This window comes from Xyrauchen texanus, chromosome 20, assembly GCF_025860055.1.
Source record: "Xyrauchen texanus isolate HMW12.3.18 chromosome 20, RBS_HiC_50CHRs, whole genome shotgun sequence".
Taxonomy (NCBI): domain Eukaryota; kingdom Metazoa; phylum Chordata; class Actinopteri; order Cypriniformes; family Catostomidae; genus Xyrauchen; species Xyrauchen texanus.
Window position 1 is genome coordinate 25669118 of NC_068295.1, and position 23152 is coordinate 25692269.

At 39.0% G+C, this 23152-nt stretch overlaps 2 protein-coding genes across 2 annotated transcripts; one reads left to right on the top strand and one right to left on the bottom strand.

The window, feature by feature from the left end:
* Positions 1–1004: 1004 nt before the first annotated feature.
* Positions 1005–3405, top strand: si:ch1073-126c3.2 (uncharacterized protein LOC555816 homolog). Its single transcript, XM_052150978.1, has 6 exons — positions 1005–1086; positions 1190–1275; positions 1442–1556; positions 1658–1770; positions 2241–2355; positions 2627–3405. The coding sequence occupies exons 1-6, from the start codon at positions 1035–1037 to the stop codon at positions 2800–2802; spliced, it is 657 nt and encodes a 218-aa protein (XP_052006938.1). The 5' UTR covers positions 1005–1034; the 3' UTR covers positions 2803–3405.
* Positions 3406–3589: 184 nt separating this feature from the next.
* On the bottom strand, positions 3590–23152 carry ccdc172 (coiled-coil domain containing 172). The gene is made up of 6 exons (XM_052150979.1): positions 23042–23152; positions 19316–19481; positions 18919–19020; positions 18724–18826; positions 6623–6710; positions 3590–4864 (listed from the first exon to the last, which is right to left on the bottom strand). Exons 2-6 carry the CDS (start codon positions 19437–19439, stop codon positions 4799–4801), a joined length of 483 nt encoding a protein of 160 aa, XP_052006939.1. The 5' UTR covers positions 19440–19481; positions 23042–23152; the 3' UTR covers positions 3590–4798.

A 23152-nucleotide genomic window follows, 5' to 3' on the forward strand; every position in this document is an offset into this window, starting at 1 on the left:
ATATAGGCCTATGTTTGATTGAGATATGACAGCACTGTTAGGATATGCATCAGGAGAAGATTTACAGAGATTAATCATTTAAATTCCAGTCTACCTCACACAAAGCTATTGTATGCCTTCAGGGAGCTCATCGGATGCAGGGCATCACCCTTTGGACTTCATTTTTCAGAATAAATTATGATTACATTTATCTGCCTGTTACGTGTTTTATATGCTTTATAAATGGTTTGGTTTAGGAGTATGTGTGGGATTAGTGGCTGTAAAATATATATATATAAATTAACGAAAATTATTGCTACTTGAAAGTGGTTATGTTTAGAGATTGTGGTAGGATTTAAGGAATCTAAAATATCTTTAAAACAGTAAAAATGTTATATATTTTCAATCAATTTGTGTATTCAAATATATTTTTAATGGATTTGTCAATATTTTAGGTTTCTAAAGCTGTAAATACGTAAAAATGTTTACGTTTTAGATACTTTCAAACACCCATATTGTGTAACGAACCCATTACTGAAGGCTGATTAGAATCCATGATGCAGAGGCTCTTTGTTATCAAAGACAACAGTCAAACAATCCAAGTTGATGAGCAGAGGGACGTAGTCGAAATAACAGGCTGTAATTCAATAACAGTCAGGCAGTCCAACAAGGCAACAAAGCAAAACAATGATCCAAAAGACATAATACAGATAAACAGACACAAAAAAGTAATAACATGAGACTTAGACAGTAGGCAATGAAAAACGCTTGGTAAGGCAGGTGAACTGGCAATAATTCGCAAAGTCACAATGGAAAAGCATAGCTATTTATATGGTTAAAACTGGAAGACAAAAGTAAATCAGAGAGAGATTGGCTTAAAAGTTGTTCTCAAGCAGATTGAAACTTACTCTTACACAATATTTGCATTTCTATCAAAGTTTGTTCAAGACCGATGTGATGTAATTTGGTCAACAAGCTGAAAATCTATGATGCAATGGATGTTCCCACAAAAGAACTAAACATCACATGGAGCTTATCACAACATAACTATTAACATGAAGGCAACAACAACAAATAGAGCATGGAAGCAACTCTGCTTGCTCTTTGGTAAGCATAATTTATTACTTCATGGCATTCTAGACAGACTCTAATCTCTCTATAAAGGATAGGCTAGATTAATTGTAGATACACATTTGTGCTTTTTCTACAGCTTTTCTCTCTTATGGGGCTTATGGACAGAATACGTCCTCCTGTTTCTCTGAATTATCTTTTAAGGAGCTCAATCAAAAACTTCAGGTATCAACAGTTCATATAAAACACAGAAGCCTAGCTGTTTACATACAGCAGTTGATTTTAATAAAATAAATTGTGATACTTTCTGTGTTGACTTTACAGGCTTAATGTGAAAATTATAATTAGACAGCCATAGTCACATTTTTTAGACAAACCTCTCTGCATCTAGGAAATAAAAAAATGTTTGGAAGTTGTATCTTGCCAGTGGACACCTTATCAAAATGCTGAAATCTTTAACCGACTAAGCACGCTGAGTGATATCATCCAGAAACAACAGAGTGCTGGTAATTAAGTTTGTAACTTTCTCTCCAATAACTATGCTATATATCATATAATCATATTGCATTACTCTATACTGAATACTGAACAGATTGTGTCTTTGCAGAGTTACTGAGTTTACTGCCGGAAAATTGTTCTGCTCCAGCAGTGCCCAAGGATGGAGGACTGCTGTGTGTATCTACTAAAAATAAGATCTACTGTAAACCTGTGTGCAATGCGGTATGCTATGCTTTGGTTTCACTGGTTTTACATTGCTATTGCTTCATCTCATTTTTGATGTGTAAGAACTTCCCTTTTTTTTTTTTTTTAATATGAGTAAATACAACTTTTACTGTTATGCTTTTAATAATTAATTTTGATATAAATATTACATTTATACATTTTAAACTTACATTTTAGAAACTTACATGTACCTGAAACTTGAGCAGGGGAGGACATGCACATTAACATAAGTTTTATTGGTATTTGTGCAAGTTCTACCCTGTAAGGCTTATATCATTGGGACACTTACAACCTTCTGATTCATCAGCACCTCCCATTGGACAACTCGAGATTTCAATAAGTTAATAAAAAAAATATCCAGGCCAATTCTTTATAAAACACGACTACACTCTTGACAGTTATGGCAATCCTTTTTTTTTTTATGTGCTTTTAATTTCTTTCTAAATTGAACTTACTCCACACAACAGGGTTATGATTTCAATTTTATAAGAAGATCAAGGCTGTACGAGGAATGCAGTTTTGCCACACAACACAAATGGACAACACAATTCATAGGTGGCAACAGGCTGGTTGATTGCAGCGGTGAGTCTTAAATATATTAGACATACAAATATGAATACATTTTACTTGTTGAAATAGTGGAGAAATGTTTTATGAGGTTCACGTAACATTCTCAAAATGGAAAGCCTGAATATTCAAGTACTTAGATGTATTAAGCTGTGGACCTCTTGGTCCCTGAGGCTTTATCCTAAAACACTAAATAAGAGGGAGAGACAGACAGTAAGAGTATACCAGTTTACCCTTAAAATTAAAACAATGATGGAATTTAACACTCATTAATTGATCTCTGCAGAATCCCACATTTCAGTGGCAGGAGCCCCCTCTGCCTACTTCCATGAGGGCAAGGACTGTCACAAGACAAAGAGTAATGAACCACTAGTGGCGAACATCACAAACATCTTTAAATCAGAGCTGGTTAAGGCAGGCATCACACAATTCATTAAATCTTCCGGTCTTCTTTGTGGCTAGACCAAGAATCAGACTCAACAATTAGAAGCAAAAAGTGTTAATCATTTTGTTTTATGTAATAAGTACATTTGGATTTAAAAAGTAAGGCCTGTGTTAAGTGTAAAATCTCAGCAAAAGGTAAAACTGTGGAAAACAACACTCAATGAGGAAATTAATGCTTAATGATGTGAACACAAATACTCCAACAGCATGCATAATCAAATTATCAGTCAAGGAATGTATTCAACTCACTAAATCAGCTTTAATACAAAAAAGGCAACCCCAGTAATTTAATAACACACAAGGCAACTGTTAAACATCAAACTAATGTATCTTAATAAAGACAAGTCTCAGTAAAGTAGTCCACCCCCCCTTAGAAAAGTCTTAAAGGGGTCATGACATGGGTTTTTTTATTGTATTATTATGTTCCCTTAGGTGCAATTATAGTATTAATATATTTTTTTTTAAGAAAAACTTTTAAAATCTAGTGATTTATGACCTTTTCCCACTCTGTTTCTCATCCTCTGATTCAAACAGTCTGTTTTGGGGGCGTTTTCCATTTAAGACTTCAGTGTTAACGCCCACTGTTATGATTGGCTAACGTCAGTGCCTATGTATCAATTATTGACGCCCCAGCCAGAACAATATGCAAGTAAACTAAGTAAAAACACTGTGATTATTCATAATGAATGAAATTGCGCTTTAAAAAGTAGTTTAAAGTTTAAAATAGATTACTTACAGTTTAGCGTCGTCGTTGTTCCCAGAATAGTCGGCACGGACTTATCTTTGAGCAACAGTTTTCTGGCAAAGCCAGCATCATATTGAGATTTGTTCTCAAAACAGTCATCCTTAAAATGTACAGAACAAACGCTTAAGTTAACACTGCCGTGACTGGGACGTCCGCAAAAAATAAACTGCATCCATTTTTCCCTGACGTCTGGATCTTTCGGCAGCTTATTCAGAGGTTTTGTTTGACCACAGCCAGGAACAGCACATCTGTGTGGCATCGTAATTTTCCTGTGCACAAGTAGTCTCTGTCAGAGCTCGCTGTCCATCGACTGAACACTTGTGAGGCGCACGGCGATACGAAATGAGCGTAGTTTTCTTGCGCTTAAAGCGTAGTTATCTTGTGCTGAGGCGGTCATATGCAAACGCTGGTACGTCACTTCTAACCGTCACGTCACTTCTAACCATGAATCCAGAACGAGCTGTATTTTGAGCTTGATTAAATAAATGATTCGTTTAGAATGGAGAGGACGTCTTAAAATATTAAACTTGCAGGACGTTTTAATGATACAAAGACCTCTTATATACCAAAAGATCAAGGCAAATTTGGTTTCTCATGTCATGACCCCTTTAAAACATTTAGCATGTTTCTCTGAACTATTATAGCCAATTAATCAGGTAAGATCAATCTACGGGATATCTGCTTAATGACAGATGTGCACCATGTTATCCAGCCTCACCAATCATAGGTCAGTGGAACAGGTCCTGTTTAATTTACACATGATTGCTGTTGCTGTTGAATGTGGAAAAATTCTGTGTTGTTGTGAATTTATTCAGGTGTGATTTTCTTCAGAGATGGAAAATTACTGCATTTGTGTTTGCACTGAACAATACGAATGGTGCACAATTTGCCAAAAATTTGTATTTAAGCATTTAATTGTAACTAAGCAGCCTGCCTTTTTAAAAATGTAAACATGACTTATGCAAACATGACTTGGGTAATTGTGATTCAAAACAATGCAACCCTTTTATTAGCAAACATCTATAAATCTCATCATTTGATGCATGTTAATTTGAGTGTCCTCTTTTTGAATGCATTGTTACAACAGGACCACTAGATGCCAGTGTTGTCAGCATTTTAAATAAAATTGGTATTGATACATTAACACAAGACTTCAACAGAATCAGTGTCTTAAGTTGAATGAACAAGAGTATTTAATAACAGAAATGCAAATGCAGGCATGTACTAAACAACATTCTGTCAGACTATTGGTCTAATCTTAACTCTAGACTAGAGTGTTCCTGCAGAAGTCTGCATCAAGTGTTGTTGCCTCATACCTGAAAGTATGAAAAATACCTGAAAAATACAGATCCATATGTTGCCAATATTACTTTTCTGACAGTACATAAAGCAAGATCAAAGCTGTAGATGGGCTGCAAATGATATCAGGCATGTTATCTTAGATGATATTTTAAGTTTAATGAAATCATTCCCAGTCAATACATGACAAATAAGTGACACTATCAAATAAAATAATGAAATTATTAAAATCTAAATAAAAAAAAATACTAAATTATTTACATACACAGAGAGTGTCCAATGTGTAATTTTTTAAAGCATACCTCTGCACATCTTGAAGTCCATCTGAAACCAATCATCCAATCTTAACATATAATGCCCTTCTGTAATAATTTCTGCACAGAAAAATACAAACAAATAAATTCCTGTATCCTCCTCCTACTAAAGTACTAAACACTTTCCTATTAGCCTGCACCTAGACATCAAAAAATACAGATCCATTTTTACTATCACTTTCTAATTGCCTCTGCCTTAAAGGGGTCATGGCATATATATATATATATATATATATATATATATATATATATATAATTGTATTATTTTCCTTGAGGTGTAGTAAAGAATTCTTGCACAAAAAAAAAAAAAAAGAGTCATAATTTAGTAATGTATGATAATTTTCCACCCTGTCTCTGGCCCTCTTTCTGAAACACTCGGTTTTGGCCTCAGTGTTCTTTAAGCTTTAATATTAACGCGCAATGTTATGGTTTGCTAAAATCATGCAGACCCTCGAATCCAGCGATATATATTTGAAACTCAATCGGAAGAGAATGAACCAGCTCCACAGCAATAAAAAAATTAATTTCATGGTTTACACATAACGCATACCCAACATATTGCATACAAATGCATCAAACTGCTTACTTATGCACAGCATATCCTGCACTGATGCGATCAGGAACTTACATTTCAGTTGCTATTTCCTGATGTTGGGATGCTTCAACAGAGGCCAAAGCAGAGATGCTAGTCTTCACAGGTGCAACATCTCACATCTTCCATCGTTTTTTAAATTTCACTTGTACCGCCTCTTACATAGACCAACAATTCAAAATAGTGCAGATGGGTGCAAAACCCATCCAGGAGGAGTTTATAATTTAAAACAGCAAGAAGCAGAATGGGGGTTGCCTTTTAAGAGTTGTAATTTTGTGACATGTAAGTTGTGACATTGCAAATTTTAAAAGGGGCGAGAGGTGCATGATAAGGGTTGAAGCAGTTAATCTATTGCAAGTTTGTGTAAAAAACTAAAATTTTAAAAATAGTCCAGATGGGCACAATAAGTTGTCCTGTGTAAGTCCCCTTTGGTGTGCAGGAATATTAGGCCCATCCATATTTTTCTCTCCTCTTCAGCTTTCTAACTGATCACAAATGGTCAAGCCAAGTGTGCGAAGATGTAAAAGTAGGCGTGGATGTCTTGCAGTAGAGGTAGTCATGTGCTGATGTATTCACCTGTACAATTTTACAAAGTAGGGAAAATCCAAACGAACCGTTTCTGCAGCTTGGTTTAAATAAATGCTCTTTTTATTTGTGAAGAGTAAAAGTTTTGAGTTCTGAAACTTACCCTATGTATTTTATAGTACAATTAACTCTTACATGTCAAAAGATTAAATACATTTTTATTCCTCATGACATGACCCCTTTAAGAATATAAAGAGATGCAAACTGCACCAACATGATTCCAAAAGTGATTGTAAAAGTGTCACTGAAAAAGATCTGTATACTAATCATTCTGGGTTCATTATGAAAAAATAAAATGGTTACCATTCGCAGAGACTGAATCTCAGAGCTAAAGGTCTCTCGTAGAAGCTCAAGCTCTTCTTCTTTATATAACTCCAGTTCTTTCTTGAGTCTAAATACCACCATTCATGCACACACAGAAACACACATAAAAAGGCAAATAGTGAACTGATCATGTATATCAGAAGCACAATAAGTTGAGTCTGGCTCTAAAAGAGCTGATCAACTGATCTCATCATTAACCAATACTATTACATGACTCATGATACTCTCAGATTTAAAAGAATTTCAGAAGTACAGATAATCTTACCTAGGGCACAAAATCAATATTTATCGCGATAAAAAAACAAGTTATTTTCGATATTTAGCCTGTGTTCTACGTCTAGACAAGCGTGTTGCTAAAAACGGTAGCTGTTTGGCTTTCTTATTGTATGTTTCCACTGGTAAGTGCTAAGCGAATGTGAGCGAGCGCTTTCAATTCCTTCCTATGGAAGCCGAATATCAAGCTTGCGAGGTGGATTGTAAAATTTACAGCAGCGTGGGGCAAGTGGTTCCCTAGCGTTGGGAGTGGCTTTGTGCAGATTTCTTCTGCTTCAGTGGAAACGCAGCCTCAGACTGTATGAAGTTGCTATTGCTCCCACTATGCAAGTCACCGCGTTCCGGATCCGGACCCCAGATTGATTCCATCTTGACTGCAAGACATGATGACGGTTATGCCCTCTCATCGTCTTTAGTAAGCAGCGCGACAAAACGACAGTGCTGGTTACATCATATCTGATCTTTCTGTGCTGTATTCTTGAATATTTTTCTCTAGAACTGAAACACGCTTCACTGATGACCTGTCCCTGGCCGCACCCGCATCCTCTTTTCCCCACATGTGAGTAAACATGAGGTGCATGTCTCTAGAGCACCATCAGTATTTTTAAATCAGCATGTTCCAAGCCTTTAATAAAAAACAAATAGATTTCTATTCTAATTTTGTGAAATTATTCAGATGTCATCATATCTGACAAGGATGAAAGACAAAACAATTACTAGTTTGTAGCCAATGTTTCCTAACGTTAATGAAAATAGAAAAATGGTCCATTCAGACTTTTACATTTTCAAAGGTTTCTCTCTGGAGATACTCCTGAACCCCCATACAGTATCATTCCTCAGTCACAAGGGCTTCTATGCCCCCATACTTGGATATCACAGTCAGAATCAGAAAAAACTTTATTGCCAAGTATGTTTTTTACGCATACAAGGAATTTGTTTTGGTGTTGTAGGCGCGTGTCACACATATTAAAATATAAGCAATATAAATATAAATATGTCCACACAGTATATATTAAAAGTAACAATAAAAATAAAAGAGCTGCAGAGTAAGTACAGTGGCATGTAGAGCCAGAGGTGGAGTGTGGAGAGAGTCAGGGTGGGTAGCGGGCCTTGTTGATAAGGCAAGTGGCGGATGGGAAGAAACTGTTCTTGTGGTGTGAGGTTTTTGTCCTGATGGACCCTCAGCCTTCTGCCAGCTTTTTATGTAAAGAAATATATATATATTGTCACGATCCCTTGTTGTCTGCCCCGTGTTTTCTGTTTCACTCAACACGTCACACTCCATGTCATGTTTCCTTGTTGTCCGCCCCATGTTTTCACCAGTCCTTGTCTAGAAAACTACACTTCCCATCTTTCCTTGCTCTCACCACCTGCCAGCACTCACTCATTGTTTTCACCTGTTTATCGTTTAGTTCCATCACCTCATGTATTTAAACCCTGTTTGTTTTCCTTTCCCTTGTCGATCGTTCAATGTTGTTGTCCTTATGTTCGCTCTGCTGCCCGTCTTGCCATGTGTATCCGTTCCGTGTTCCTTTGATGTCTCCCTGTTTTAGTTTTGTTTTACCCATCGTGGTTGTTTCATTTGTTCATGTCTGTTTACCCTCACCGTTGTGTTCATTAAAACCCGCATTTAGATCCAAACTCCTTGTCTGCCTCCGTTTTGTAAAGACTAATCTTTTCTTTTTTTGGAAATTCCCAAAAATGTGCAATGTGCAAATGTGATGGAATATCGTGATCAATCGAATGATATGAAAATGAATATTGTGATAATATTTTTTGCCATATCGCCCAGCCCTACTCTTACCTATAGGTCTATTACTGACTAGTGAAAAATACATTTAGGGAAATTGAAAAAGCCTGAGCTGTGAAAGGTACATGTCTACATATTTTCAGTAGTACCTGAGGGGTGCCTCTGCCATGTACAATAGAATGCTTTGTGTACTAAAGAAAACTAAAGCTTTCCTTTGTAAGCCACATATCAACAGGTAGGTTACTAAAGCCCTAAAAGCCAACAGAGTACATTCAAGATTAACAATATGATACAGAAGGTGCACACCGTAACTCTTCAGATCACACCCTCAGTTACAACTTTTATAGAAATACAAACCTTTAGGGCAGAGAAAGCATTTGCCAAAACGGCACAACTCAAAATGCAAATGTGTTTATTTACCAAAGTTTTGGTTTACCAGCCTTTTTCAAGTTATGTTAAGTTTTTTTCTACGTTTATTTTTTTTTTTAAGGTTTACCAATATGAACGTAAAATTAACACACAATGCTGCATGACAATGCATATTCCGACATTATTAAATATGCAATTTTGACTAAAATATTGCTTTGAAAAGACAAATTTAAATTGTCAAAGACAAGAGGATTCATAGCAAACATGGCTGAATCTACAGTGCCACATCAACAGAAATTGTATTTGTGAGCTTGCAGTCTGAATGAATGTGACGCAAAAACTGAAAAAGACCATTATAAATAGGCTAATCAGAGACTACGTCAGGACGTTTGTGACCCAAATGGAAATGGAAAGATGATCAAAAGAAATCTTAAATAAACCTAATTTTAAATGGTAACTAAAGTTGCTTTTTCATAGTCATAAACCATTAATCTTTTTTACATGATCATATTAAATCAATTAAATCACTTCAACCCAGCCATGCTTGTAAAGTCTTTGATGCTGATGCCTTTCTCATAACTCCCACTTAAACAGACACTGTTCATTTTAACTGACATGTGTTCAATGTCAGACGATCAATACAGGGGAAAACTGCCCTCTGCACGGTGAGGGCTTGTGTTTAAGTGTGATTCATGACTAAACAGGAGAGGAATGAACTTATTCTGAGCTCTGCACTGCTGTCCCAAAAGCCTCATCCTCAGCACATCCTGTGGGCTCATGCAATCTATCCTATTAATGAGAAAGATTTGTGTGAGCATGGACTATGCTCAGCACATAAGCCTCATATGATTTACACACCCCAGTGGAGGAGCTTTCTTCCAGAGACAGGCCAACAATTGATCTCCTTTCCATCATCACTTACTAGTTGGTTGCTGTTCTGAAGGGGTTTTATCTGTTTAACTCTGGGCTGGTCATAGTAAACATATGTTAGACCTGATTAATAGGATGGACCTAATGCTGCAATATTTACATGTGGTGGAGTGACAGGAGGAGGTGGGAAACATGATGGATGAAGGGAAATTCAACATTTCTTAACAATTAAGTCCCAGCACCGGATAAACCGATGCTTGTGTAAACGGATGACTCTTGTGTGGTGGAGGTATAGTAGACATTAGTGTTGTCACGGTACCAACATTTCAGTAGTCGGTACCAATACCAGTGAAATTTCACTGTACTCGATACCATTTTCGGTACCAAAGCAAAAACAGGTTACTAAACAACACTCTTTTATTAACAAAGTCTACAAAACATTAGCAGCAGAACTAAGAACAGAAATATGCCATTGAGCAACACTTTAATTTAAATATATATATTTTTAATTATAACAAAACTGAATAATGTATGCTTAAAGTATTTTTGAACACTTATATAAGATTTGCTTCAACTTTTGCAACTTTTAATTTAAGTTTTTACCAAGTACTAAAAAAAAGCCTAAATAAACAAGCATACAATAGAATTAATAAAAAACAGTTTACTAACTAATGTGCAAAGTGCTCTCTTATTAATAAAGCTGCATATTGCCAATTTTTTCTTCATGATAAGAAATGCATAGTGACATATATATATATATATATTATGATTAAGTCGCGAGCAACCGCATTCTAATCTAGCTGCATTTAGCGTGCACACGCGAAGGAGGAGCGACCGAGGCAGAGTTTATCTCAGCCGGGTACAGTTTCAATCAGAGTTTCCGCTAGAAAAAAATGGTGCCGGTCAAAGTGACCGGCAGAGGTTTCGTTTTACGGACATTTTGATGATATGCCGGTGAAATATATCGCCTCTTAATTAGTCAAGTTGAGGAAAACTGGAGGCAGTCTATGTAACTTAAAAAATGACATAATCAGGCCGTATAGAATGAACATATTATTATTAGCTTAACTTTCAAATAGATGAAAAAAAAACATGAGCGTCCGATTGGCGTCAATCAGCGGCAATTGTTTTTTACTGTGGTTTCACACACATTCACTTTTTGAAACATTGAGGCACGGATGTACCTAATACAAATAAATAAAACATCTCCAGTTAACTAGCAGATCATTCATTTAGTCCGTTATTAAATAAGAGATCTAGCGCTAAAATCTGTTGTTTTTGAAATCAAGCTGGCGCTTCGTGTCCGCTGCTATCAGTTGCATGGACGACGCTGCTGCGCGAGTTGCGCAATCTTCACTAGGGCAGCGTTTCAATCTATCGCCGTTCGGAGACTCTCTATTAATTCGGTGAAATCACTAAATAAAATGCACACAAGCGTGTCCCTGCTTGATATAGACTGTAACCATGCACTGATGAACATAGGCTATTCAGTTTTGATGATAGAGAAAAAAACTGCACGAATCGCGCGGATTAGAAGCACTGATCTATCTATAATGAGATGTTCCTGATTCACCATCGTCTGGCCTCTGAAAAAAGCTTTTAAAGCTAGTCTGCCTGGGCCTGGCCATATTTGAAACGTCTCACTCAATCGTTCGTTGTTTAGATATTGCAGCCGTTTTAGGCGTGCGCTTTATTTGAAATGCAGCATGCGATGTTGTTTCATAACTTTCAAACGATAGAGCCTGTTCCTTTATAACATAGCAAGAGATCGCTGTATTTTTGCTTTATACATTCTAGGCTTATTCTCAAATTCAGATTGTGTTTGGGGGACGGGATTATTAGGCAATTTTAATCGGACAATTTGACCGGAGAGATTTAATTTTGTCGGACATTTAATTTTTTTACCGGTCAATGTCCGGTAATTACCGGACAACGGAAACCCTGGTTTCAATCTCTCCCCCTGAGATCGGGACATTCGTGCAACTCAGAAGAGGCACTGACCACACAGAGAAATGCCAGTTATTAGTTATTAACATGACCTGCTTCTGTATTATTTGAACTTTAATAAAGCAATTTTACTGCATTTAAGATGTTAGGCCGGGATGTTTCCTTTAAAGAGCTCCGCCTCCGCTTATTCCACAACGGTACATGCTTCTGAATGTACTTTTTTTTAATCATTCCCTAATACTTTGGGATCTAAATAAAATAAACTGTGAAAGTTTAGCCTCATGTCTTTAACGCAGATATAAACAGCGCAAATAGGTTGTAGGTTGCCATATTGTGGTCATAAATGATTTGTAATTTGTATGATGTGTCGATTGTGTGAGTAGGATGCGTTTCATTCAAGATCTGGCAACTGGACCACCTTGGAATAATATATTGATGTGATTATTCATATAATGTGGTTTGGGCCATAAAACAGAGTTTTTTTGGGAGAAATAACAAAGTCTGTGTTGACAGATATGGTTACAAGCTGTTCTATCGGGAAGACACGCAGGCTTGAGTGAGGTTTAAGATGCCATTTATTTGATAATGTAAAACAAAGTAATGTCTCTCTCTTTGGCGTAGGCCCCGTCCGGCTGTCCGAGGGAGTTGTGCCCGGAACCGTCACATCCTGCCGGAGATAGGAGGCAGGGGCGAGGAGCCTACCCCCAAAAAGAGAGAAAGTAGTATACTACTCCCAAAAGAGATGATCCTGTTTGGTATGAACCGGGTCTTGTGTTGGGCGTTCATTCTGGAGAAGAAAAATAGAGCTGTGAGCATCAGAATTGACATGAAATTTGTGATATCACTGGTATGGTTGTGTGAAGCCTTTGCAATGGGAAGGTTTTTTTTTTTCTTTTGTTTTTTTTGGTGTGTATTTGGGCTCTACGTTGAGGCCCCTTGTTGTGCAGAATCTGCCTCAGGCGAGCAGCGTGGTATGCGGCCCTACGTTAGGATGGCGTTGCTGTGCAGTCCCTTCCTTGAAAACATTTGATATGAAAACCCTTCGGTGAGGGAAAGTTGTTTGGGGTATCTTTGCCGAAGGTGGGCAACGTGTATAAAGCCATACGATAATGGCAACATTGCGTGCAGTCCCTTCGTTGAAAGACATTTGATATGAAAACCCTCCGGCGAGGGAAAGTGGTTTGAGGAATCTTTGCCGAGGGTGGGCAATGTGGACAACCATACAATAATGGCGACGTTGTGTGCAGTCCCTTCATTGAAATACGTTTGATATGAAAGCCCTCCGGCGAGGGAATGATTGTTTGAGTACCTTGTTGAAAGAGGTGGGTGACGTGCGTAGCCATACGATAATGGCGAAGTTGCGTGCAATCCCTTTGCTGAAAGGAAACGTTTAACTATGAAACCCTCCGAAAGTAGTGATAAAGTGTGTGTGTGTTTTTTTTGTTGTTTTTTTTTTTATATAACCTGCCGGGGTTATGGCATGCATGGGGCCGTATGATAATGACAATGTTGCGTGCAATCCCTTTGTTGAAAGAAAACATTTGATATGAAAAACCCTCCGACGAGGGAAAGTTGTTTGATGGTTACCTTTGCCAGAGTGAATGCATACGTAACGCCATACGATAATGACGATGTTGTCGTGCCATACCTTGTTGAAAGCCATCTCGTGATGGTGCGAGTTTCCGGCGAGTGCGGCTGGTTTGAGCAATCCCTATGCGACGGAACTGTGCTTGAGATTATGAAAGCCCGGCGAGAGGAGGGGGGACATAGTTATGTGCTGTCCTTGCGAACGGTGAGCTTGCTTGAATTGAATCATTGTGTAGGTAAGGATGAGCTGGGGAAGAGCCACCAACCACCACCAGATATGCATGAGAACTTATGGCTAATGGAGAGTTGAGCTTGTTTGATTATTTGGGTCAAGTTGACTATTTTAGGTACGATTGGGGAGAGCAGCGGCCGAGCATCTTCATAGTAGATTCCAGTATACCTCGAAGGGTGCCCGTCGAGCTGGTCTGTGGAACTCCTGCAAAGCGAGGGAGGGAAGTTGAAAAACCCGGGAATGTGTCTGGTTGGGATGATGAAGTTACAGGAAATGCTCTGCCATGTCAGAAGTCTCATAGGGGACATGATGGTTCAGGAGGGCCAAAGGGCCAGACTTTATTGATTGTAGTAACGACTGCGGAATTGTCGCATGACTACGATGCGTTTGAGTTTCTGGAGGGAACCCATATGACGCTGGCCGTGATGATGGGTGTGGAATAAGAAAGGCCCATTTTAAACTTCTTTTGTAGATGTAGCTTGCTGTGTCATAGCGGAACGAGGCTGCAGTGGTTCTGCGAGTGTATTTCCTATTTCTGAACTCGAACATATACCAGTATAGGGTAAATAACCATTTCATTGGAGGGTGGATGGGAAGGTTGTTTGCTGTACCGTATGATGAAGTGCTGTACGAATGGCAAGGAAGGATTTGAAGCTTGGGTCTCTGTGTCATTTCTTTCTTCCCTCCGCTGAGCCGCATCGAGACTGGGATTGTAGGTCGAGAATATTTGTTAAATACATTCAATTATGAAATATCTAGCAATGGGAATACTTACGAAGAGAGCGTCTGGAGCGTAGGAAGCTATATTGAAGAAAGTATCATTCTGGCTGTTCCCCTGTGAACCATGGCCCTAGACGGCAACCCCTGAATCCTATGGAGGGAGCCATGTCCGAGAAATAGGGGCATGTCGTCCGGAAATTCATCGATTGGTGGGTAGGAGAGGCCGTCTATAGAATGAGCTAGTACGAGAAGGTGGAAAAACGGCGGAGTGGCCTTGAGGAATGATAAGCCTGGCAAAATTGAGGTGGACTGATGGGGCTGGAGATTGCGTTCAGTGATCCAAATGGACCAGGGAATTATGTGAAAATAGACCTGATCCTGTCATGTTTCTTTAGGGGGGGAAGCTTGCTTGGTTAGAGAATATGTGTGATGTCTAGAATTCTAGAGACGTGGCTCGTTGTGGGTTTTTTTTAATTTATTTTTTTCTCCTCTCCTCTCCTCTCTCTCTCTCGCTATCCTCACTCTTATTCCTCGAGCTGGAGCAAATAGGGTGAGAAGAATAATGTCTCAGCTTCATGAGTTTGGTTGACGGCTGTAAAAGGAACATGAGAGTCTTCCTCTACTCCCGGCATAGAGCCCTGAAGATGCAGTGGACAGTTTAGTTTTTGAAGGAGGTGTGCCCCAAAAAATACAAGAATGTGTGTATGTTTGTGCAAATCATCTTGCACGAGACTGCTTTGTGAATGTGTGTTGATATGAATCGGGATCTTCAGAATGTGATTCTCGAGCATGGATCAGTTCCGGCTGTTCATGTCCCACCTTTACGACCTGAAGATGCAGTATCGCACTTTATATTTTGTGAATATTTGCAAATCTCCTTCCGAATGTGCTTGAAAGCTGATTCGACGGCTGATGTGCCAAGTTGCCATTGTCTCTGACATATTTCGGAGAACATATACACGCACGCCTAAACATGTATGGCTGGATTCCGGCATTTACGCTGTCAGTCATATTGGTTCTGGTTAGTTGTAGCTGTAGTGGTCTGACCACGATGAGTGAATGATTTGTGAAGACATGCCAACGAATTTCTGCTCTTTGATGATGCCTGAATGATAATAAAATGAAAGTATGCCATGAGATGGGAATTACTCGCTGTATGTCCTGATCATAGCGAAATGCCTTACGCTGGTGGTAGATAATCTGAAGAATAGGGGAAGCGGTGGAGCCTACCTCTAGGTGTCAGAGGCGCGCCGCGACAGTGGTGCTAGCGATGAGAACATGGAAGTACGTCCGGAGTAAGAAAATGCTGCGTTTTATGGATCGCGTAAATGTGGCCTTGGAGGCGCTCTGGGAACCGAATGTTGTACTGAACGAAGTAAATTCTTTCACAAGGCTTGGTGAAGGCTATATTAACCCGTTGATACGTATTTGTTTGCGCTCGGGAGTGAAGTCACTCTGCTTATGTTTAATATATTTGCATTCTGATACATGCATGCATGAATATGCGATTAATGATAACAAATTATATGTCTTTTCGAAGGTCGACGTGTTTCGAAGTGTTCGACGTTGATATCCGATCTCTGCATGATAGCGTCCTCCGGAAACAGCAATTTGTTTATTTGTGCCGGAAGGGCGGTTGACAACATGCAATATCAAAAACGGGACTTTATACCTTATTATGAAATAGTGATCGCCAAATGAATCCAGTTCAGCCTGCTTGGGTCAATTGTCCGTGACAGAGTTCATTCATTAACGTCCAGTAGCACTTTTGTACGCATTTATAAATCTTGATATGTTCTGAATGTTTACATTCTGAAACTTGAGAAGTGAAGCCCGAAGTGTCCTCTTTCAAAAGGGTTGCCTTCATGAGATTACGCGATTACCTGCCATACTATGAGTGAATGCGCTATTGACATGAAATACTGGCTTTTGATATTGATGCGAATGCGTTATGATGAACAGGCAGCGTTGCAACTTTGTGATGAACAGGTTGCATGGCAACGGAAGGTCTAGACCCATGACTACATCTGAATGCATTTGATGGATATGAAAATGCTTATTTCTGATGGAAGCCGGCTGCTGCCTGAGCTAGAGCCCGAAGCAATTTGTTTTGAGAATAATGGCTGGCTGATGAAGTTATTGGCTGGCTAGCCGGCTCAGCCAAAACCTAAATGGCTGCTGCAGCCGCCAAACTTTTCATAGCTGCAAATGGCTGAAGCTGCCACTTCATGTCTACAGATGTCTATGTTACACTGATTTACTAGATCTCAATATTTCCAAGCAATGCATGGCTTACACTATATTTCTACAAAATGCAATACTGTGATGAGAGGGTGACGGCAGAGATCGCGAAGAAGTATGTTGATTAAGAATGCAAACTTTTGCTGAATTTATGAGAAATGTACAGACGCAAACAGACGAGTAGACCTAAATGTGTATTTCGGACATTTTTTCACCACAAGTCTGAAAGAAGACATGTTATTGAAGACAAATATCCAAAAATCTCAAAATTGACCAGTAAAAAAAACACGGTTTTTGCCTGCCGTGTCTCGCCTTAATATAAACACACACTGTTATCAGTATTATTTTGGACAAAGTTTTGCACATTTCACTTAAAAGTACACTGAAGCATGAGTCGTGAATTAGCAATGTGGAAACGGTGGTTTGTTACAGCAGTAATATCACGTTCAGTGCTATAAATCTCTCCGTTCCAGAATATTTGGTTCATAACATCAATCTTTGATTCAGGTGTTTGTGCAACCGTGACCTGAAGATTTAACAAAAGTCTGGGTAGGCCTAAGTTAAAAAAAAAAAAGTAAGTAGGAATTAGGAAAGTATTTGAGAAGTGAGATCAAAATTACCTTGCTTGCTTCTTTCCACCATTTCACCTCAGTGCTGAGAAAAAAATGCATCAGCTTCTTCTGTATGGAAAAGCGAGCAATTTTAATTGGTCAGATCAATTCACTGTGAGTCTGTGTATCGTAGCAACGAGAACAAGACTGTGCTGTTATGAATCCAGTGGGAAAATAGATCTCGTGTATTGTTTATATATTTCGTGTGTGTATGTCTCTATGCGATAGAATTATTATTTGATGCAAATAATTCTAGCCGGCTCAGCCAAACTTTATCAGATGGCGGCTCAATTTGGCTTACGAAATTATTGGCTGGCGGCGGCTGAAATTCTAAATGGCGCAAATGGCGGCGCCTGGCGTCGGCTTCGGGGTCTAGCCAGAGCCGATGATTTTGCAGGATTCGCTGGTTGCGAGCTCCTTCCTCGCCGGGTCGTGCAATGCGATTGGGAGAGATCTCCTGAGTGAATGAAATGTGTTTGCTGGTTGTTTACTCCTCATGGGTTTGATGTTGGAAGAAGTTGAGATGAAGTGACGACGTCGTTGGAAAGGGAAGGCGGGCTTCTGGAGAAGTGCTGTGCACTGGTTATATGTGGCCTGGGGACGTTGAAGCGCGTCTAGTTGCCTGTGTTTTAGCGTACTGAAACAGCAATGTGATAGATTGTGAGCAGACTTATAAAGCAATGGCTTACATGCGATTGGCTAGGAATTACCCCGCTAATGAAGTGATGATGTACAGCTGCTAGTCTTCCCGCTAGAACTACGCTGCACTACGTTGCACTTCCATTTCCCGAAGCAGTGCTCAGTTTTACAACTGATATTTGTACATCTAACGTAAGTTGAGCGTATTGGACTCTTCAGTTTTTCAGATCTATGGAATTGTTTTGTTAGACGAATAATAAAGAGAAAAAAGGTCCATTTATAAAAATAGTGGGAAATGACATCTGTTATATAAAGCAACTCATTTGCAGTTAATTGTTATTTCTACCTCTTTCTAGTCACAGAGCACTTTATGTTGAGAGTTGTTTAAGTGAGAGAAGATCCTGTAACTTAGTGCAGTTTGGGGGAAATTGTATTGTTTAATAATTTATTTTATTATGAAATGATCAGAATCGAAAAAAATCGGTATCGGCAGGTCACACTTGCAAAAAATCGGAAATCGAAATCGGCCAAGTAAATTGTAATAGGTGCATCTCTAGATGTTTCCCTTTTCATCAGCCTCAAATTACCTGGCTTTTTCCACTTTTCATTTTGACATGATTCAGTTGAGGCTCCGCAGCAGCTTTGCTTGTCGTCATCTTTTGCTTGTTGTGAGCGTTCGAAAGTTCCCGCCTCTGCATGGGTACCCCGGTACCTTCAGAAATTCTGGTATCGTAAATAATTTTTTGTTTGAGTACCGACTTGGTACCGGGGTACCGTTATTTTTGACAACACTAGTAGACATACTGTGTTCTTACATAATGATGAGTCATAGTTTTCTTACCTGACACATGTACTGTCTGTTAAGGGTTTTTGACGGACTATGAGACTCTCTGTCTTCAAACACTCTGTCAGAGCCTCTGCTTCCTTCAGATCTTTCTCTGTGTCTGCAGAGGAATAGAACACAAGGGTCACAATGGTGAGAGGCTTTTTCAAGGAACCTCTGAAATACTACTTAAGAAGAGTCTTGTTTCTGTACCTATAAGTTGTGACTGAACGTCCTGAAGATCAATTTCTAGTGTTCTCTTCTCTTTCTCCATGGAGCTCAGCCAAGTGTTATTTTGCTTTAGCAAGTCCATCTCTGAGAAACAGCGTTAAGTGACAACATAACGTAACCTGCTCAGTGCTGCCAGGCCGTTAAATAAAAACAATCCATTGAAAGAAAAAAAAAACAATGATAACATCATACAAAGATATGGTTTCAAACCAGAAAAACAAATGTGATGTTTCATCAAATTCAATTTTAATTAACCCTTTTTGACACTTCATTTCAGAGTGCTGAATAGAATTTGACTTAACACTTTTCTTGGATCAAATAGTTTGCTAAATCTGTGAATTAGATACCTCTGCCTAATTTTCAATAAAAAGCAGCTCACCTTTGTTTAGAGTTTCAACTTCTAGCTCCAGACTATGGATCTTAGATCGGGTTTGGGTGTGAAAAGCAACATTTCTGTCACTCAGTAGGTTGAATTCATTGTTGAAAGATTTCACCTCTTTCATGAAATTTTCTCTCTCCTCCAGTGATTCACTTTTCAGTCTGTCCTGAATTTAAAAAAAATGAGACAGGCTATAATGTAGATTACAAACACAGAACAAAAGCACATTTACAATTTCAGCATGGACATTAGCTAAACTACATTTCTGAGTAGTGAGGTGCTTCGTAGTTTTAAATCAAGTAGCTTTTCAGTAGCAAAGCTATATTTTTGAAATATAAATATAAAGCTACACAGCTACATTATGCCTTGTATCTGGTATTTACTATCACCAGTTTTGAATCAAAACTAAAGATGCCCTATCAAAAAATGAATCGCTCATCCGAGTCAGTACTTTAAAATGAATAGGTCACATGTGATAGTTAAGTAGTCTGAATCAGTTCGTGATTCAATCAGAATGACTCAGAAAGCTTGTGCGTGCTCTCACTTTCCAATAAGCTCACAGAGTATTTTATAGACCTACAATCAATGGAAATGAATCCTGGAAATGTGTCCTAATGTTTGCCAGTAATGAAGAAGGTTTTTATAAAATTCAACATGTTTGCAGCTTGAATTTTCCAACCAAAAGAGTATCAAAATATGTATTAACCTTCACTAAATGTTTTTTTTATTTGGACATGTACCATTACCTGGACGTTAATACAATGGTAGATTATATAAATACGGTATTCATTTAGCGAAGTACCATGGCATTTTTTTTTATTAACTTGAAGCACCATTAAATACAATAGTACATGAATATGGTAATATTATATCAATTTAACATGTCATTACTATCTGATTCCATCAGAAATCACATTGTTATCGCCCAGATGTGCACACACACAAACACAAACACACACACACACACGTGTCATGTGCGACTATCCTTATGATGACTCTCCATTGAAATAATGATTTTTATACTGTAATCTACTATAGATTATATCCCCTAACCCTACCCATCTTCATACTCACAACAAAACATTCTGCATTTTTTCATTTAAATAAAATAAATAAACAGTTTAGTGTGTTTTTTTAAGCAATCAGAATTATGGGGACACTAGAAATGTCCTCATAAACCACTCATAGCATAATACCCTTGTAATTACCAGTTTGTAACCAATCAAAAATTGTCCTCATCAAACCACTCAAACTTGCCCAAACACACACAAGACATTTGGCCTCTGATGATATATCCTGTAATTCTGTGTCTAGCTGCTGTATTTCTGTATTGTATAGATGAATATATATATATGAATAGTATACTGTATGTACGCAGAGTTATTATACAGGAATGTGCAAATGAAATTCTTTTTAAATGGGTTTGGGTTTGTAGAGGTAGTAGTCTAAATCTTAAAAAACAAAAAAGTACACACTAAAACACATGGGTTTGAATAAGTAGAATGTCTAAATATGAATTTTGTTTTTTGGTTTTATATTTTTTTTTTACGTGCACATACGTATTTCATCTACTGTGTTCTGTATTGCACTTAACTGTAATTTACTGTACCAAGTCTTAGATAAACATTATGTGAATACATCTTTTAAGTGCTTTGTCTATGCTTGGTGCATCTGCGGTTGAAAAAAATATGAAGTAGCTTAAATGTTGCAAGTTATGGCATGTAGCTTGTAGTTTAACTTGCTACTTTCTCTGAAGTGTAGCTTTTAGATGAACACATTTTCTGTTGAGTAGTTTGTAGCTTAGCTTGCTACATTTTCTGAGTAGCTTGCTCAACATTGCTTTTTTGGCCCTAAAAGCGTATGGGCAGCAAAAACCGCACACCCTAGAGACACAAAACTTTGCAGGATGGTCCCAAATCCCCCCACACACACACACACACACACACTCAATCATACACTCCATACACTCCTTTTTGCAATGCTTGACAGTTTTTAGTCATACAAATAATCAACCATCTACATAACTTTTTCTCTTAACACTTAACAGAAAAGACAAACAAACAAAAAACAAAAACAACTAACAGCACCACCAATAAAGAACAAATAGTGCAATTCTTGTGCTAAAGTCTCTTTTCACTTTTTCTGCTTTTTGGCAGTGAAACCATATGCTTGGCTACACCTAATACCCATTTCATGGTTTGACTAGCTACAGGTGCAGTGGCTCTGTCTCCAGGAGTGGAAGATGAGGAGGAGGCTCTAGCAGGTGCAGTAGCTCTGACTCTAGGATTGGAGGATGAGGAGGAGGCTCTAGCAGGTGCAGTGCTTCTAGCTCCATGAGTGGAGGATAAAGAGGAGGCTGTAGCAGCAGCAGTGCATCTGACTCTAGGAGTGCAGGATGAGGACGAGGAGGCTGTAGCAGCAGCAGTGAATCTGGCTCCAGGAGCGGAGAACGAGGAGGCTGTAGCAGCAGCAGTGCATCTGGCTCCAGGAGTGAAGGAAAAGTAGGAGGCTGAAGCAGCAGTAGTGCATCTATTTCCAGGAGTGGAGGATGATTAGGAGGAGGCTGTAGCACCAGCAGCAACTGACCAAATCTATGGTAACTCAGATAACCGCTCTGTACAATTGTGGTGAGAATGCTTTTCTGTGTTAAGGGTTGGCACTATTTTGGTGGCATTAGCGGGACCTACACAATTTTAGGCAGGTGGTTTTAATATTGTGGCTGATCTGTGTATATATAGTACATTGTAAAAGGGTTAAGAGGGGCATGGAGGAGGCACGAACCAACTTAACAATATATATAATAGTTTTATGAAGAACTGAACCAAAAGACACAAACACAACACAGGTGTCAGCTGGCTGCCCGTAAATCTCTCTCTCTGTTGCACTGCCGTCTCCAGTCAGCCCTTATCCCTCTTGGGCTAATCAGCCCAATTAGGGGCCGGGTGTGCGGAATCACAACCCGGCCCTGCCCTCCACAACCCGGCCTGCCACATTCCTCCCCCCCACCTTTCCCTGCCTTGCGCCCTGTCTGCCGGCAGATCATCCCCATCTACCTGGATAAGAGGAGGGGACAAGGGGAGTGAAACAAAAAAAATGTGGCACCTACACACCGTAACGGTGATCGTGCAAAATTAACAAAACATATAAAAAGAGAGGGAAAAGGCCAACATGGAGCGGCAGTTAGAGAGAGAGAGAGAGAGAGAGAGGAGAGAAAAAAAAAAACACTTATTCACCGGTTCTCCGATATGCCATAGGTTGGTCCTTGGCCACTCCCCCACCCTCTAATGGACGACAGCCACGCCTACCCGGGCAGCATCCCACCTCCTTCCCAGATTTCGGCACCAGTGTAAAGGGATTAAGATGGGCAAGGAGGAGGCACAAACCGACTTAACAATATATATAATAGTTTTATGAAGAACTGAACCGGCTTGAAAATATAATGAATAGTTTAATGAAGAACTGAGCCAAAAGACACAAACAAACACAGGTGTCAGGCAGCTGCCCGTAAATCTCTCTCTCTGTCGCACAGCCATCTCCAGTTGGCCCTTATCCCTCTCGGGCTAATCAGCCCAATTAGGGGCCAGGTGTGTGGAATCATGAACCGGCCCTGCAACATACATACTGTATACATATATATAAAACTAAAGACTCTTTTTAATCAGTTTATGGAAGAAAAAGAGGCCTTTGCAACTTCATCTGTCACCAATGTGAAAGTATATACAGTACCAGGTTCTCTCTCAGCTCTCTCTGCAGTCCCAGAAGTTCCTCTCTCTGTCTTCCCAGGTGTTCTTGTCGCTTTGATATCAAAACAAGTTGCAGCTTAGCTTCAGATAGTAG

Bases quoted from the DNA above. Each gene is read 5' to 3' on its own strand.
- ccdc172 (XM_052150979.1), bottom strand. From the start codon at position 19,439: ATGAAAGAGGTGAAATCTTTCAACAATGAATTCAACCTACTGAGTGAC. The intron at 19,021-19,315 runs GTGAGCTGCTTT...GCTGTTTCTCAG, and splicing joins AGTTGAAACTCTAAACAAAG to AGATGGACTTGCTAAAGCAA. The intron at 18,827-18,918 runs GTACAGAAACAA...ATTCCTCTGCAG, and splicing joins CGTTCAGTCACAACTTATAG to ACACAGAGAAAGATCTGAAG.
- si:ch1073-126c3.2 (XM_052150978.1), top strand. From the start codon at position 1,035: ATGAAGGCAACAACAACAAATAGAGCATGGAAGCAACTCTGCTTGCTC. The intron at 1,557-1,657 runs GTAATTAAGTTT...GTGTCTTTGCAG, and splicing joins CCAGAAACAACAGAGTGCTG to AGTTACTGAGTTTACTGCCG. The intron at 2,356-2,626 runs GTGAGTCTTAAA...TGATCTCTGCAG, and splicing joins CAGGCTGGTTGATTGCAGCG to AATCCCACATTTCAGTGGCA.